General features: G+C 35.9%; 1 protein-coding gene across 1 annotated transcript in view; it reads left to right on the top strand.

Annotated features, from left to right (window-relative positions):
* LOC124642299 overlaps window positions 1-17,727 on the top strand; it is a 169,673-nt gene that overhangs the window by 87,485 nt on the left and 64,461 nt on the right. Inside the window, exons 19-24 of the mRNA XM_047180665.1 lie at window positions 4,739-4,883; window positions 5,271-5,384; window positions 5,824-5,949; window positions 6,476-6,589; window positions 7,509-7,679; window positions 8,142-8,232. Of these exons, the coding sequence (XP_047036621.1) occupies window positions 4,739-4,883; window positions 5,271-5,384; window positions 5,824-5,949; window positions 6,476-6,589; window positions 7,509-7,679; window positions 8,142-8,232 (761 nt within the window). The remainder of the gene's footprint in view (window positions 1-4,738; window positions 4,884-5,270; window positions 5,385-5,823; window positions 5,950-6,475; window positions 6,590-7,508; window positions 7,680-8,141; window positions 8,233-17,727) is intronic.

The raw sequence follows: 17,727 nt of genomic DNA, 5'->3' as shown, positions 1-17,727 counted from the left end.
GTTAGACCGAGATATCAGGATTGATTCTGTTATTGATAATAATATAATTATACATGTAGGCGAAGATGATGATGAAGACACCACCTCCTCAAGCAAATCGGAGTCTGATTAATATTCTGTTCGCACATTCAATTCAATGTACTTGTAACAAAGAATAAATAAAACAATTTTATTATATGAATATTACCTTTTTTTGGTTTCCACTTAAATAACTAAAATATAAAACAAATGATTCCGCCAATTTAAAACGAAAATAATCTTAAAATAATGCGGCGGTTCATTTTGAAGGAACGGTAACGAACTCAGTGTTATGTTGTGCCCATCACTAGTCGTGACTAACTGATAGGTGTCAGGAACGCATTCTCTGAACGGCCGAAGTATAATGATACCTATGTTATTAAAAGCTTTTGAAGAGCACCTTATAAAATTCTATGGCAGTCAACTTTTACCAAGTATCCCTCATAATTTTGCCATTGTTTGTCAATAACTTGCCTAGTTTCTGGTGTTGATTAGTGCCTATTTTATAAAGGATACTAACACGTCTCTAACACACGTAGGAACGTAGCGAATAACATGTCCACCGTCACGTGTGTCGTCGATTTATTCCAATGACAGTCGCGTGTCAGCGCGTAATGATGCTAAATGGCTTCCCCACGCGCTGCGCTCAATCTTATTGTTTCATAAACAATTGTCTTAATTGCATTGTAATTATAAAGCAACATTATTTCTGTTCCTGTAAAAAAACATTTTTTTCTTTAAACTATGTACATATAGGTATGCGCTTTGCGTCTACTTTTGATGATTAGAAGTGTTGCTTGCATTCAAAATATCGATCTTGATCTTATTCTACACGGAGCGATTACCCATCTGATCTTCACAGGCCGTTGCTGATTTAAAATACGTTTTTGTTAGAGTGGATGTCAGACTTTCTATGATTATGTCAAACATCTATAGTATCTGTTAAAGTCCTCATGTGGTTTCATAGGCTCGTGATTTCTCCCTATGGTCACCCATTCACGGATATCTACGGTTTAGCTTAACGTTGCTGTATGTGTCTCAAGTAGGCTATACCGAGAGTTTTCTACGGTCAAAAGTAAATAGTAGTTGTAAACGTATGTACATTCATGTATGTGTGTATATTTTTACGCAAATGGTTTAACGGATTCGATGAATCTTGGCAATCATATACCTTATAATATGTATGATATGTCACGAAGCGTATAGAAACTGCTGGCAGAGTTTAGTTTAAAAAAAATCGGTAAAAAAACCTTTTAAGTTAAACGGTTTTATCTTATGTGCACTGAAAACTAGAAAATAAAAAAATAGTTACTTACCTGTCAACCTACGTAGGTGGTCCCGGTCATATTAGACTAAAATAAAAACGTGGGGCCCATTAACTATTGCTGTAGTACTTTCTTCTAGAGGTATAATAGGTGTGGATTGCATCGACTTACTATAATCGTAACTGGAGATTTTGACCATCAATAAATCAGCCGTAGCGGCTTCACCAGCGAACGCCGAGCTCATGATCTACCAAAGTATAAAAATATGCTTTGCATTGGTAGGATTTCAGAGGGCCCCCACGTTTTTATTTTAGTCTAATATGACCGGGACCACCTACGTAGGTTGACAGGTAAGTAACTATTTTTTTATTTTCTAGTTTTCAGTGCACATAAGATAAAACCGTTTAACTTAAAAGGTTTTTTTACCGATTTTTTATTTTCTAGTTTTTAGTATTTAATGAAAATGCCTACCGAATATTCCTCATTCTATCTTATTCATTTAGTTAATCATTGTTACAGGGCCTCTTACCTGATAATTTATTACAATCTAATTTAAAAAAAAACTATTTTTTTAACTACGCCAAAAATCATCAAGTGACCCCTCCCTGGGTCAGCAGCGGGAAGGGAGTGCCAGACTCTTACTGACTAAAAATAGTTATGTTTCGTCGTAAGCCTTTTATCTTTTATGTACCAGGGCCACGGTAACTCTTTCGAACAATCCCGCAGCCCAGGCAGGCCTTGGCCCTGTTGGGCCCCGCTGGGGTTGCTGACAGTATTCTACTTGTGTAGCCCTTTCATTTGATACCCATATTGAGGGGGTTGTGGAAAAATATGTAATCCGCCATTTTGTGCCGGCGGCCATATTGGATTTACAATGTTATTGATATTACTATATTGTATTGTCATCGGAATTAAAGAGGTATACAAAATTTCAGATTAATCGGTTGACAGGAAGAGGTTGAAATTGGAATTACTAAATTTGACCCAAGAATAAATAATAAAACAAACGGGGTGAGCTAAATAAAACCGTTTAAAAACTAGGTCTAGTTTTTCACGTAGGTAATTCTGTTTTGATGTGTTCAGTAAACCATAACAATATGTGTAATGGGAACGTTTCCTGCAGTGTCAGTGTAGTATCGCTGGAAATGAATACCGATATGATGCGGCGCGCCCTCACGTCGCTTTGTGATTGATACATATGCAGCTTGTACTGTCGGGAACATAATGTTTATGAAAACAATGTTGGTGTTTATTTAATTAATCAAATATAGAGCCTTATTTTTGATCACATTAAACTTACTACGAGCTTTGAAAATTCGGAATTCGGTACTTTGTATCGGTACAAATTGTGTTGTTATAGCTACGCTGTAGGGGTAACCAATAGAAGAAAATATATTGAATAACATATGATGACAATGGTATACTGAAGTTTAAGAGTCACACTTCTATCATTTTAATGTCCCTGATTCTTGTACCTGTTCTATAGGAAAGAGGGCAGGTATATATTATATTTGTAGTCAAGGCAGTGTATTTTCTGCTTCCATTCCTGTCTATCATCAGGCGCATATATTATTATTATTTAAGTGATATCTCAGATAATTCACCCATTTTTTCGTCAGTCTTAGTCTCCCACTCCATCCATCCACATTAATACACCCCTAAATTCAACAACCTTTTCAAATTCAATAACAATTAATCTAGAACTTTTAATCGTTTTTCTTTGAAATTGTGTATCGTTCCCTCGAGTTTTGCCATCACATGTCCACATGGCAGTCGGCAGGTATCCATTTAATCCATTCGGTTTTAATTTGTTCAGATGGGCGAACGTTTAATATGTCGCTTCGGTGACGACGACTATTGATGTTACTGCTAATGGGTTATGACAGGGATGAGTTTTGTTTTTGTTTATTTATTTTCAATACTGGAGGGAGTGGGAGTTTTATAATTTTGGCAAAGACCAACCCCTTGTTAATGATTAGCGGTTAGATCAAGATCAGTCTTTACAATCGGTTCTCTGTTTTCTTGCAGTCTTTGTTAAATACAAAACTTATAAAAAAAATCTTTTACTTTTGGAAAGCTACACAATCCCCAGGCACTATATTTTATCGAGGTATAGAGAGAAGTATTTCCACGGGTGAAACCGTGGGAAACAGTTGGTGCTAAATTTTATAGAACAGGACTTCATCAACACAGCAACACTCTAACACTTAACTTACTTCATTCATCAGCTTTCATTCATCCTTATCTTTGATAGGATCGATTTTCGGCTCAATCCAGTCAATGCATCCTCTTATACCTAATTCAAGTTTCTTTACAAATCCAGCCAGACTTACTTTGTGCAAGTATCGGCCCTTTGTTACGCACTAACTTCAATCCCCAAAAGGTCTCATTCAGGTACCTATTCTGGAAAAACGGTTAGCTTTACAAATAGGAGTAGGTTATACAATAGGTCCTTTTTTTTGGTTCGAAGGACCAATTGCAACAATTACTCTTTGTAGAATATTCCGTTTAGGAAACGTTCAATACCTTCATAATTGGATGCTGATACGGGTATAAATATATCGAACACAAGAATAGACATCTTAACGTCATAATTGGCCAACTGTACACAAGACTGTTACCGCTAATATTAGCATCTTATGCTGATGTGATGATGGAGTAAAGGTGAAGGAAAGCGTCTTTAGGAAACCGCGACTTTAAAGTCTGAAATCACTAAGCTGTCTTGAGCTAGCGTGGCGATTAACGGTCATTCCTTCTCTGTTTATGAAGACGCCTATGTCTATTGTCGTTTGAAAAGAAAAGGTTGATGATGATGAGGTTAAATCGAGGCTGCTATCAGTTACTAAGGCAGGGATAAATAATATAGATTCGCATGATATACCACGCGGTTCGCGCGTCTCAAAGCGTGCTACACACAATTGTAATACATCACACTTATTCAATTGAACCGGTCGACTGTTACGTTAACCACTGACATGATCCATTGTAGAGGTCGATATGCTTTTATGTTATGCATGATACTAGTCTTTTCGTAGTTTTCCTCGCGTTCAGTGGTACTGTAATTTTTTGGGAAACCCAAGTACCTGTGTGAATTTAAATTGCTTAGCAGTGATTAATTTGGTAAAACAACTTATGGTTGGATGCTGGACACCTAATCATCATCACCATATTCACAATAGGCAGCTTCTTCTTCCTGCCTTGTTTCCAAGTTATTTGTAATCCGTGCAATGTTTTCCGCTTCTATTCCTCTCTGTCAGCTGTCACACTAACATCCAACATCCACTAACATCCCATCCTATTGATGTCCCTCTGTCAGGCAGTCAATCAGTCTCATTTCACTATGGTCCGGTTGACTTAGCCGACCCCAACATAGTTGAGAAAAAAAGCTTGGTGGATTCTCATTTTACTATGTAAGTACCTACATAAAATCAGCTACATACCTTATGTTCCAACAGCTTCGGTCCGCCGACGATGACGGTGACGGTATCATCGGAGCGGCGGGCGGACTCGCTGGCGGCGCAGCGCTGGGGGGCGCCGCGGCAGGTCACGCTCAAGCGCAGCCCTGGCGCGCCGCTTGGTGTTAGCATCGTTGGTGGGAAGGTGGGTAGCATTATTATTGTCATGTTTCATATTTATATTGTCAAGAACTACAGATGAACGTTGGGTCTAGATTTCCAGATCCATACCTGATTCTAGGACCACAAGCTTATGTTATATTCCACAGTTTTGTTAAGATCTACAAATAAATGCCTTCAGAGTTCTTCTGTATGATACTGTAAATAGGTCTACCCAATCCAGGACCTGATTTTAGGAACTGTGGAGACTACAATACCAACAAAGCGGCTTTCAAAAAGATTTCTCTTATCCCTTTAGGAGTTTATTGCTCTTTTATTACCAAAATGCTCAGACCTTAATATGATACCCTTGTATTTCTGAAATATCAATGAATTTCGAATCTATTTCAATTTTGCTTTATCTCATACTCAGGTTGACATAATCTCCAATCGCGATGGGGATGATGGTGAAGAGAAGGCTATATTTGGTATCTTCATCAAAAACGTGGTGCCCGGCAGTCCTGCTGGTAACTGTGGAGAGTTACAGGTTAGTTCAGATTTTAAAGATACTTTACTTTTGAAAAATAATTGAAAAACTACTCCTTATTGTACACTCTTAGGGCGTGACGCTGGGGTATGCTAGGTAATTAAACTTGCAGCTCACTCAATGAGAATATGATTAAGGACAAAACAATAAAGGTAGGCCAGGCTAGGAAAGATTTTTTATGTATTTCAGTTTTATATACGCTCAGTTAGTACATCAATTAAGACCTGTTTGTTTTCACTGCTAATATAATTAGCTTGGCTCACATATTGTTTTAATTCTGAATGCATATTTTTATTTTTGATCGAAATTCGTGCTAAACGATGACATATTTTAGAGAAGAACTGATCAACTCTGTTTTACCTGCATCACGAGCAACTTTCCCTGAACTTCAGGAACTCTCAACTTGCCTCACGCGTTACTTACTTCTAATCTCCCACAGACAGGAGACCGTATCCTGGAAGTGGATGGTGTCTGCGTGAGATCAGCTCAGCACGAGCGCGCCGTCCAGCTCATCAAGGCGGCCGGTGATACCGTCACGCTTACCGTGCAGAGTCTACTAGCATGGGTAAGATTGAAGAAAAAAGTTAAGTTTTGACTATGTCTTGTGTGCTTCACCTGTAGAAGAAGAACTTCTGTGAGAAGTCTTTTGAAGATTTTCACTGGTTGTAGCGGGTGTTCTGAGAAAAAACACTACATAGTATAAAACAAAGTCGCTTTCTCTGTCCCTATATCCCTGTATCCATGTATGCTTGAATTTTAGAAAAATCCGAATTTTGATGCGGTTTTTAATAGATAGAGTGATTGAAGAGGAAAGTTTATAGAAGTAAATAGTGGAAAAGTACAAATACCGGTATGAAGTTGGGGCGGGTCGCTAGTGTGTAATAAAGTAAATGACACATCATCTGCCTAACCATTTCCCAACTTAATCGGAGTTGGCTTCTACTGTAACCTCAAGTGATTACCAGTATTTTCCATGAAGCAACTGTCTATGTCTTCAACTCAGTTACTCGGGTACCCCGAATCTCTTAGTATGATAGGTTGTCAGGCATCTAGCTACCGTAACGATATGACAATAGTCACCATTCTTACAGAACACAGACTCTTCAGACGTGGAGGCATCAAGCCCGGCCGCGTCGCCCACCCCCTCCGCGCGTCGCTCTCCCGCCCCGCCTCATCCGGACAAGACGCCGCAGCATGAGATCAAGGTAACACCAGCTTTAGGAGATGGTTTTCTATAAAAACTCTAAAGGGTTTTTGTAAAAGTTATCATCGTCATCTCTCGAGCATTTTACCCTTGTTTGTAAGTCTGGTCTTACGAGGTTATAAGAGATTCTCATAACTTTGCTAAAAAAGGAATAAGTACCTACTTCAATGACGGCTGCTAATGACTTCATATCATCTACCTTTTCCCAACTATGTTGGGGTCGGCTTCTAGTCTTACCGCATGCAGTTGAGTACCAGTTTTTACATAAAGCGACTGCCTGTCTGGCTCTCAACCTAGTTACTTGGTCAACCCTTGTTATGTCTAGTGGTTTTTAGTGTGGTACCATTATGTGTAATTTGATTTATTTTACACGAGGTGAAACGAAAACTACCAGCTATGTATTTTTTGTCATACATGGCTTTTCCAATATTTGCTATAGGTAATAATCGATAGGGTGCAAGTCATCGAGGAAATATTTATCTTTACCTTGAAAACACGGCAGTCCCCGAAGGCCACATACTTCGCAGTTATTATGTAGTGAAAGTAAAATTCGTTGTAAGCGATGAAATGTAGATTACCACATTAATCATGACAGTCAAACAAAAGTTGGAACTAATAAACATTTTAAATTATTGATATAGCTACTACAAAGAAGTGTTAGATGAGGAACCGAATTTCCATGGAGTTAACTTGCGCCAATAGTACAAAAAGTAGTCATATACAAACACCTTCAGAGTTTTATAATTTTCTTACCAAAATATATTCATTCAAATCAGTACAGCAGTAGTAGTGACACTCCCTTTTGCAATTTTTAGTTCATCATCATCACCTGCCTAGCCTTTTCCTAACTACGATGATATCGGTTTCCAGTCTAACCAAACGCAGTTTTTATAGAAATGCATTTTTCTTCTATTGTTTAGATAACAGTGACATCAGAAGCTGACGTGGAGAAGGAAGCTGATGGAGAATCAGAGAAGCCCAAGGAAGAAGGTTCAGGGGAACCGAAGCCAGTGTACTCGGACTCCGAGAGCAGTGACGAAGAGGATGAACGAGAACTGCAGGGCAGGACTTATTCCGATAAGGGAGTTGAGGTGAGGAGTTTTAGGAGTGAAGTGAATGATGGTAATGATATGAATGGTGAAGGAGGAAAAGTTTATACCGCCCCGTTTATATTACTTTGTAATAAGTTAAATCAAAACAATGTCCTGAAGACTAAATTAATACATTACTTTGAATGTATGCAAAAATGTAATTCCTTGAACTTTATTCGGTAAAATATGCCACAAAAAAGACAGGACAGGACAGGATATAGGCATGCCTATTTTTAGGCCGGTTGCTAAACTTCATGTAACATTTTATGATATGTATAATTTTGATTAGATTTGAATTAAAAAGTTTTTTTTATGAGATTCTGAAAGAGGAAAAAAAAACACCGACATTGAGCTTTACTAAGTATGCTACCCACTCTACCACACATTTTAAAAACTATTGATAGTAGGTACATATAAATGAAGTTCTTCAGCAGTGATGATAGCAAAAATCCCTCTACCCAGATCGACCGCGCGTCCGCGGGAGCAGTGAAGCGCAGCAAAGAAGAGAAGGAGGCGGACCCAGAAGAAGAAGACGACTTCGGCTACACCACAAGTGAGTGGAAAGATACATTGTTCACGCTAGTCAACTTCTCCTTCTATATCGTCCATGTGTACTTCTATGCGTGCCTTATTGAGCATAATAGGTGAAAACGGATTTAAGAATTCATTTAGAACTAACGTTTCTCCGGATTTAAATTAAACTACTTTTATGGATTTTATCGTGGTTATATTAATATTATTTAATTCCGACGTTTGGGATCCTTTACAGCAACCACGGCCCATGACCGTGATTTTTATTAAAATGTATAATATTCGCGTAAGTGTAAGAAATCAACATTTTCCGGGTTTTTTGATTGTGTGTGAATGGGGATGGGCATTAATCTAAGACCGTTACTTTCAAAAGATTTATCGACTAAATAATCGCGTGGAGCTTCAGAGTATTTTTGATGCGATTTCGTTTTGCTTCAATTGCATTATTAATGCAGTGTTATTGTGACTATTCTGACGGTGTACAGCATTTTGCTTACAAATTGTCATCAAAGTGCCTAAAATTAGGAATAGAAAACAATTTTTCATATTTTAAGAAAACTTTTAAATTCAGGTACATGTTACCCATAAATAACCACTACGTTAACCACTAACCAGGAAACCAAGTAACCACGTAAACAGTCACGGTAACAGAGACGGAAGCTGCGGTCCTAACATCCGTAGTTCAAGGTTAACTTAACCCGACGGTTAAATATATCCTACCTGTGGTTGCTGAAATTAGCGTGATGAGTTAAACTATTTCTGTTAGCGTGTATGATTGTTTTGTTCTGGGTCGTGAACATGTGTGAGGGAAGGTTGTAAAGGTAATATACCTTCCTTATGTTGAGTTATGTCATTATTTTACTCAGCGTTTTGAGTTTTGAGTTTTAGGAATTATTATAATTCTGACGTTATTAGTTTAAAAATGCAATCCTTTGATTTTGTTTTTGAGATCACCAAGGACTACACTCCAGCTAATAACCAACATGCGTATTTTTTTGTATTAAGCAACATAAACTTTAGATTAGGTACCTACTCTATGTATTTCATAAACACAAACCTAAAACAAAATGGTGTATTTATGTATATGTAAGAAAATGTCGTGTGTCTACATGGAAAAAAGTGTTACCTAAATATTTCGTGAAAAACGCAAATAATTTAATTCACCCCCTGTCAATAAACAGTTTTGACTTTGACAACTAATCGACCACTTACGTCCATTATTTTGAAAATAATCCTGACTACTCTCGACTCTTACGTATTTAACAGTAACTTAAGATATAAACCATCATTTAGTTCGTACAAAAAGACCAGTGTTCACGTAAAAGCCAAGTTTTCAGCGAGTATTTCAGCAAAGCCTCCGAAAGCCAAGTGTTTATTGCTCGCCAAGTTTATCAGAAAATATTGGCGTTAGTCTTGTTACTGGGTTTTTTGTAGCTGTAGTTACTGAATGCTTGAAGCTTGAGATTTTTTTTTTAGTTGGTAAAATCATGTTTAATGATTTCTTGTATCATTTGAAGATGCTAAGTTATAATCTGCTTTCATTTAGTTGTAGCATCTAAATAGTTAAAAGCAACTCGATTTTACATCAGTTTTATAACAATTATCAAACTAGATTTTATTTTTGGTTTAATTTTTTCCAAAGTACCTATTTTATTTCAAAGTATCGTAGACTCTTATTTCAAAAGCTTTTTTCCACATTGTTATATTCAAATCAAACCCTACTTCGAATATATTCGTGAAAAAATGCTGTTCGGAAAGTTTAAATCGAACCCCAAAAATGTAAACGAGAAAAGTTGACTTAGTTTCAGGCGAAAAAACATTAGGTTAAACCGTCCCTATTGTTACAGGAACAATTTTACGATCTGTCGTGTGTATAAAGGAAAAGTTATAACTAAAATAGAGGCAGGTAATATTTTAACAACTTTAATTTTTGCGGTCTTGCAGGTGTAAAACTAATTTGTCTGGTACACATTTTCTTTCATGGGGTTATATAAAATAAGCACATTTAAATATTAAGTCTAGATTATATAAACTCATTACACCACAGAGGATTTTAACCCTTAAAATGATAGCTGTATTTTGACTCTAACGACAAATGTTAACCCTTCCCCTAAAAAATCTGTGAATGCTTAATTACATACCACACAAACCTAAAGCCATTTTACTTGTTTTTTTTTACGATTTTTTAAATTATATTTTCACTATTTTTCACATTGTCATCCACACAATTTATTTCAATATACAGCATGTTCCATTCTGATAGCACTGTTAAACATTCACATGACGAGACTATACAATGTGAAAAATACGTAACAGGTTAAAAAACGAACTACAAACCGAGTTAGTCTAACAATTTAACTGTCAATACTTTAGTTCACATTTAACTTTGTAACACGTAGTTCAGTAGTTTGAGTTTATTTCCATTAATTTAAATAATGTATCTTTTCACTGCTTGCTTTAATATTTGTAAATATCCTATGAGTTTTGTAAATAATATATGTGTTTATTTTTCACAGAACGTTTTTTGTTTTTGCTTGCACTACCCGACCTTAGTACTATGTAGTACATAATATACTAGTGAATGCTATTGCACGCTATATGTAGGTACTTACCCTTAAATTCACGACTCTGAATTTTCAGATGACCTGTTAAGTTACTGATTGCATACTAAGCAAAATATTAATAGCACCATGTACTTATAGTATGGGTCTCAAGTTACATTACTCTATGCGAGGCTTAAAAACATGTTGCCATCGAACTAATAGTAAAATCTAGTAATTAAGTTCATCATCAGCCTTTTTACCGTCCTGCTCCTAGGCACAGACACACAGAAGAGGGTTAAAACTATAGGACTTTTCCCCTTAGTAACAAACAATTGCGAATGCAAGGTTCTGATATAGAAACCCTAAAAAAGTAAAAAATACAGGGAAGGTATATAATTTGTTCTGTTCTACGTTACTCCCACGGATACAAATTAATCCATACATTGTACCAGCTTTATCGGTCTTAGTACTGATAACGTTATCTGATGTTTTGTGCTTATAATCAATACTATTATACAAGTATTTTTCATGGTTTCGAATAAAAATAACTTTCAGAATAACTACGACCGAATATATCGGCCTCCTAAGAGTTTCTTGAATTCGGTTGCAGAAAAACATCATTACATAAGAAAGGACCAGCAACCTCCTCGTTGTGCTAGTGATCAAACCTTTAAAAGAGGACCTAGGTTCAATTGACGAGTCAGGAAAACTCCGGGCTGTTACTTATTAGTGGGAGAAACCTCGACTTCAATGGTATATCTACATGGTATTTATAACAATTGGCAAAGTTTAGACTTCCATCTAAAATAACTGTAATTGTATACATGTTCGTATTTCTGATCATATCACTATTCCATTACACCCACATATCAAGATAATTTTACTCTTTCTAGAAACAACACCAATATGAGTATTCTCTGCCTACAAATCACGACTATTTTAGATTTTAATCGAAAACCAACCGGATCCTATTGTTCTGAAACTGGCGAAATTACTGGTTATTCTATAGAAAATATGTAAAAACAATTATGTTCATACATATGTACGTTCCGTATGGTGTACACCTGGCGGTATTGTTTATTCAGAGCGACCTTCGCGAGTCAAAAATAGATGCTTACACATAATTGTGTTTGTGTGCAGAAGGACCATTTTGAACAACCGTTACTTATTTTATAAACTAGCTTCCTCCAGCAGTTGGACCCATGTCCCGAGGGTATTTTTTAGCCTATCTCGATGAAAATTAGTCTGTCTTTCTCGATAAATGGTCTATCTAATACTGAAATATTTTTCAAAGCTGAAGAGTTTGCTCACTATGATATAACGCGCTAATGTCAGGAACTATTGATCCGATTTGAAAATAAATTTGGTGATAGAATGCCTTCTTGTCGAGGTGATGAAGAACCCTTCTTACAAAGTTAAGAAAGTTGAGGAAACCTGGACTATAACGTTTTAGTATGAGTAATACCTTATACTTTTTTAAATACTTATTGCTATGATACTTCTGTTTTCATTACTTTATACGTACGCACAAAAACACAGCAATCGATTCCATTAAATGCCAATATGAAAGTTACATCAGAATCGAAAGTCGGAAGGATTAGCCTCAACTTTGTGTTTACTCCAAATATTTGTGTAGGTGAACACGCAACATAGCTTAGTTTATTAGTATTAATCCGCATTTACCGATTAGTGTTTGTTTATTGGGCAAAAGAAAAGAAAAGGCCAGAGAAAGCTTACAATCGTTTCTTTCTGAAAATTCAGTTTTTCTCTGTATAAACATACTAGCTTCTGCCAGTAGTTAAAAGCTGCTTTACTGCATCAAATGGACCCTGAAATATACTTCAAATACACTGTCATTTCTCACACAAACACGAAATATAATACCATAATAAATATCGTAGAAAAACTGCCGCCATCCGCACATTCATCAATCTATCCCTTCGATATAAAAATAATATGTTTACTTTCTTTCACGAGCCAACACATCACAAGATATGTTGACGTCATCATTATTACGTCATACACTCTACATCAATGTTTATTTCTTTAAAAATATTTTACTAGATACTAACTAGTAGTGCCTAGTGGGTAAAGAACCAACCTCTCGAGTATGAGGGTGTGGGTTCGAATCCAGGTCAGGCAAGTACCAATGCAACTTTTCTAAGCTTGTATGTACTTTCTAAGTATATCTTAGACACCAATGGTTGATAAATTGATAAAAAGGTGAAGGAAAACATCTTGAGGAAACCTGGACTATAATGTCTGAAATCACCAACCCGCAAGCGTGGTGATTAATGCTCAATTCAGCTCAATCCTTCTCCGTTTGAGAGGAGGCCTGTGCCCAGCAGTGGGACGATAAAAAGGCTGTAACATTACTAACTTTAACCAGCGGTTTCGCTCGCTTCCTAATTAAAGAGAACTAATTCCCGGTCCCAAAAAGCCTATTCAGTAAGTTTCATCAATATCTATCCAGTAGCTTTTGTGTAAAAGTCTGTAGTTATAGAAAGAGGAAAAACATTCACACATATATTCATTCATCCATACATACAAACTTTCGCATTTATAATATTACTAGCTTCACTTATTTTGTACCGGAACTGAGCGGTGAAAATAAACAAAATTTAACGACTTACATGAGATTGAGATGAACTCGTCAGAGCACACGTCTGACGACTGTTCTTATGATGTATCTTACGATATGAAGATATATTTTGTTTTATTGTGTCGTAAAAATGTAACTATGTGTGTGCAGGAATGCTTTCTATTTCTGTGCTGTGATATACGGATGTTTTGGTTAGTGAGCAAGTTGGGAAATTAGGGCGGAGGTTAAAAGTATGAATGGAATTTTATTTTGGCTACATAATCCAACAACACTACATAAATAAAAAGAAATATCAAAAGGTCTTCTATAAAGTATAGGTTACTTAAACTAATGTGAATATTTTTGGTCTTTTCGCACGAGTTAAACAGATTTTTATTATCCTTTGATTCGTCATTCTACAATACCCATTTACCATATATAATTAGCCTATAGAATATCATTAACCCTTAATTAAATTATATATATAATGACCTTATTTACTCTTTGTCTGTATATTTGAGGTCCAAATATACAGACAAGATAAACGTCCGTTTTTATTAAATCATTTTTTAACTTACATTTAATGAGAAATTCATAATAAACGTGAATTTCTCATTAAATGTTCAAAGTTAAAAACGGACGTTTCAAAAAAACTGACTGTAAAGAATTTTATCATTTCAAGTCAGCCATTCTTACTACCCGTGTGTGACACACCACGGTACAGTGAGCGAGCACCCGAATGTGTTCAAGTGGAATTTGCGCGAATTTGTGTACCTACCGGGTTATTTCATATGCTCTACTGCTGAATATTTCAGCGTAAGATTCGTTGTTCCAAAGAATGAACACTGAAGAACATATAAACTGGTTGTTATTTACTTATTTATTGAAGGTTGTAGAAAATTATTTTAGTGCAAAACTGCACGGAAATAATGGTAGATTCGATGGTCTATTCGCGCCAATTTGCGTACACGTAGGACATAGTCGCCCTATCAATCGATCGGATCGCACAGCATCGCATCGCCTTCGCGTTAAATAGGCCTGGCAGGACACGGCCTTAGCCACAAGCTCCTTGGGGCTGCGGGTTATTCGAAAGAGATACCGCGGTCCTGGTACATAAACTACGACGGAACACGACGGTTTTTAGTCAGTAAGAGTCTGACACTCCCTCACCGCTGCTAACCCACAGCGGGAGGGGTCATTTCATGACTTTTGCCATCACTTACAAAAAAAATATGCCACAAGCTCATACATTAGTATCCATCATTCTATCACGAAAAAATGACTTTATCTCATTAAATTACACTTAAAATTACCATGAGATTAATCTCTGTAACCATTACTTCAGTATAACTATATTGTAATCAATAGCAAGCAATAATATATGAAACTGTTTTTAACACTAGTTTATGTTTACACGATAACCGACAGGCGGTGAATTAAATCCAACCGTAACTATTAAACTTTGCCAACTGAACTGTAATATATTACTGTAGCAGTATGAATCAAACGGAAACTATGCCAATTCAAATTGTATGTAACTATTTGTATTTACATATTTATACTTCAATTTAGATAGGTAATAACTACAGTAGAAATTGTAGTATTTCGGTATTTTTGAAATGCTTTGGCGAGTTTATATTTGTGACCTAATATGGGGGGGGGGAACCCCGATAGTAATTAAATTGATAATTGACTATATTTGCCCATGGATTTTCAGTCTATTACTTTTGAAAAAGAAAACATATGTATTTGATACTCTGACTAAAAAGGGACCCTCAAAGTAGCTTACTCTAAATCGCGACCACTCCAAGCAATCCTTCATTATACTGCTGGCAGCGAATTCAATAATAAACATAAATTCTTCACTGAAAAGCTACCGTTCATGAATATTTTCTCAGATCATTACCTAAATAATGTTCTAGCATAAAATTACCAACTTACACTTATAGTTGCCAAACCCGCATTCCTTATCATGCCACTGTAATCTCGACTTTAATCCGTCGTAATACAATTGTTTAGTATTCTACATTTGAAAAACCAACCGCATTTCGAACAGCTTTTGCTAACGAGCGAAAACTTCCGACCGGTGACGAATTTTCACGAGTTGACAACTTTTCCATATTTGAAAACTGCTTGAAGGGCACTTGCCAAATCATAAAACGCTCTATTGATATTAAAATATGGTTTCATGTCGAATGCATGTTTTTATTCACGCTTCTATTTTCTCCAGCTGAATTTGAGAAGGGTGTTTTGGAAATTGTACTTTATGATAAGGGCATAAAGTTTAATGTTGTTTGTGGAGTTTTTTATAAGGAACCACGTGCTTGGCTTTCCTTCAGTGGCGCGCCAGCTATGCTCGAGGTCAGACGTCGAGTGTGACGATTTTCGCGCGTTTTTCCTTTTCACGCCGTATTTTGTTTTCAGTTTGTGTTTCGCGAGTTTGTTTGTTCTAATAGTGTATGCGTTTGGTTAAAAAGTGTCTGTGTTAAAAAAAGTTTTTAAATAATATGTAAACAAGTGTAAAAAATATAAAATAATTATGGATGTTTAGATAACGGTACAGTACACAGCAAAATAAGTCATAATTCAAATAGTCATAAAATAAAATTACGATCAATAAGTAATTTGAAAGCAGTTTTCCTTCCCTAAAAACTTGCTGATAAGAAACCAACGTTTAGTAAAAAGTAACTAAATATAGTTTATTGGTCAATTGTCCTTATTTGGTTTCTCACAAAGAATTATATAATCAAACTATATTGGTAATAGTTATTACATTTCCCAATAGCTTTCCTATATATTACTCACTCATTCACAATAGGGATATCATGTAATCAATACGACCAAAATATACCTATAATAACTAACTACTGCCAGCGGATTCGTTCGCGCTCAAAAGGAAATACTTCGCGCACCTGGATACAAATTTCCTGTTCTTCGGTACATGGAATATTTCAAACTGAAACTGTTGGTCTGGCTTTTATATCAAAACTACTGAACCCATTTAAATTACGTACACAGATACCCTGGAAAAGTCATAAATCACTTTTTATCCAGTTGCGGGAATTAGCCTCCCCTAGAACACAAATGAAAACACTCAAAATTATATTCCTAATGAGCAGTGACCACTTTGCTATTAAGTTACCTGTCAGCTATTAACTAACCTGAAAACGTATAGAAACCTAATTTTCATACAAGCGGCTAGGAATACTAAATTGCGAGCTAATTTCACGCCAGTCGAAAATACCTGAATTTGCCTTGAATAGAATTTAAATGATGTGACAGTGATGATTTCGTGTCCAATTGTACCTACAATGTACGTAGTGAACAATTTTGACGACATTCATTGGTCATTTGGTTGGTATTGATTTTTTAAAGCCTTTTCAAAATAGGTTATATCTATACTTTTGATATAAAGCTGAAGAGTTGGTTGGTTTGAACGCACTCATCTAGAGGTGAGAACTACTGGACCAATTTGAAAAAGTATTTGAGTGTTCGATAGCCCATTTATCGAGGAAGACAGACTACTTTTCATTCGTGTAATCCCCGCGGGATACAGGTGAAATCATTGTCGGAAGCTAGTTCTCAGATACATATTCATGAACCGATTACTATTAGATATAGTGTAACATGACTCAAGTATGTAGGTATCGATAAAGACTGTGCCAAAAGGAGAGTGTTACCGTTCCTCTTTATCATACTTTTCAAGCGACTTCCTAAAAAGGAGGAAATTCTCAATTCATCGGGAGTTTTTTTGCACCGATGCGTCTAAAAATAGTTTTTTTTTCTTTTTGATGTTTTTGGAAATCGGTTTTATCTTACATACAAACTAACAAAGTCCTTCTTTATAAAATTTAAGTAAAGTCAAAAATAAGTACTTATGATCGAAAATTTTCGTCCGTAATTTTTGTTCGTAACTCCTAAATCTGTTTGGTGAACCAAACAGACAGAAACAGTAACAGCTAAGATAGCAGATTTCATTAAGATGTGATTTAAATGAATGAGACTTCGTTAAGATGAGTAGGCTGTATCGTGATTGTGTAGTCTAAGGACGGTAAAGACTAAATATTACTTAAGATAGAGGTTATTTTTGACACTGAATTTAATGAATATGATGTATTTTTTGCAATCTACTTACCTGCTAGTACCTACTAGTATTACCTGCATATCTACTCAAGCATCGTCGCTTCTTTAGAAACAAAATGTAAAGTGTTTTTACACAAGCACGATTTTAATACACTATAACACTTGCCCACTTAGAGCTTAAAACATTTTAAAGTATTACCATTTCATATTACAGAAGCTTTCTATGACTTGACTATGTACCAACTTTCTGTGCTATATAAGAAAATTCTGTGTAAAAAAATGTTTTACGTAATAAAATTTATTTATTTAT

The sequence above is a fragment of the Helicoverpa zea genome, chromosome 24, assembly GCF_022581195.2.
Source record: "Helicoverpa zea isolate HzStark_Cry1AcR chromosome 24, ilHelZeax1.1, whole genome shotgun sequence".
NCBI lineage: Eukaryota > Metazoa > Arthropoda > Insecta > Lepidoptera > Noctuidae > Helicoverpa > Helicoverpa zea.
This window is presented reverse-complemented; position numbering and strand designations above follow the sequence as displayed.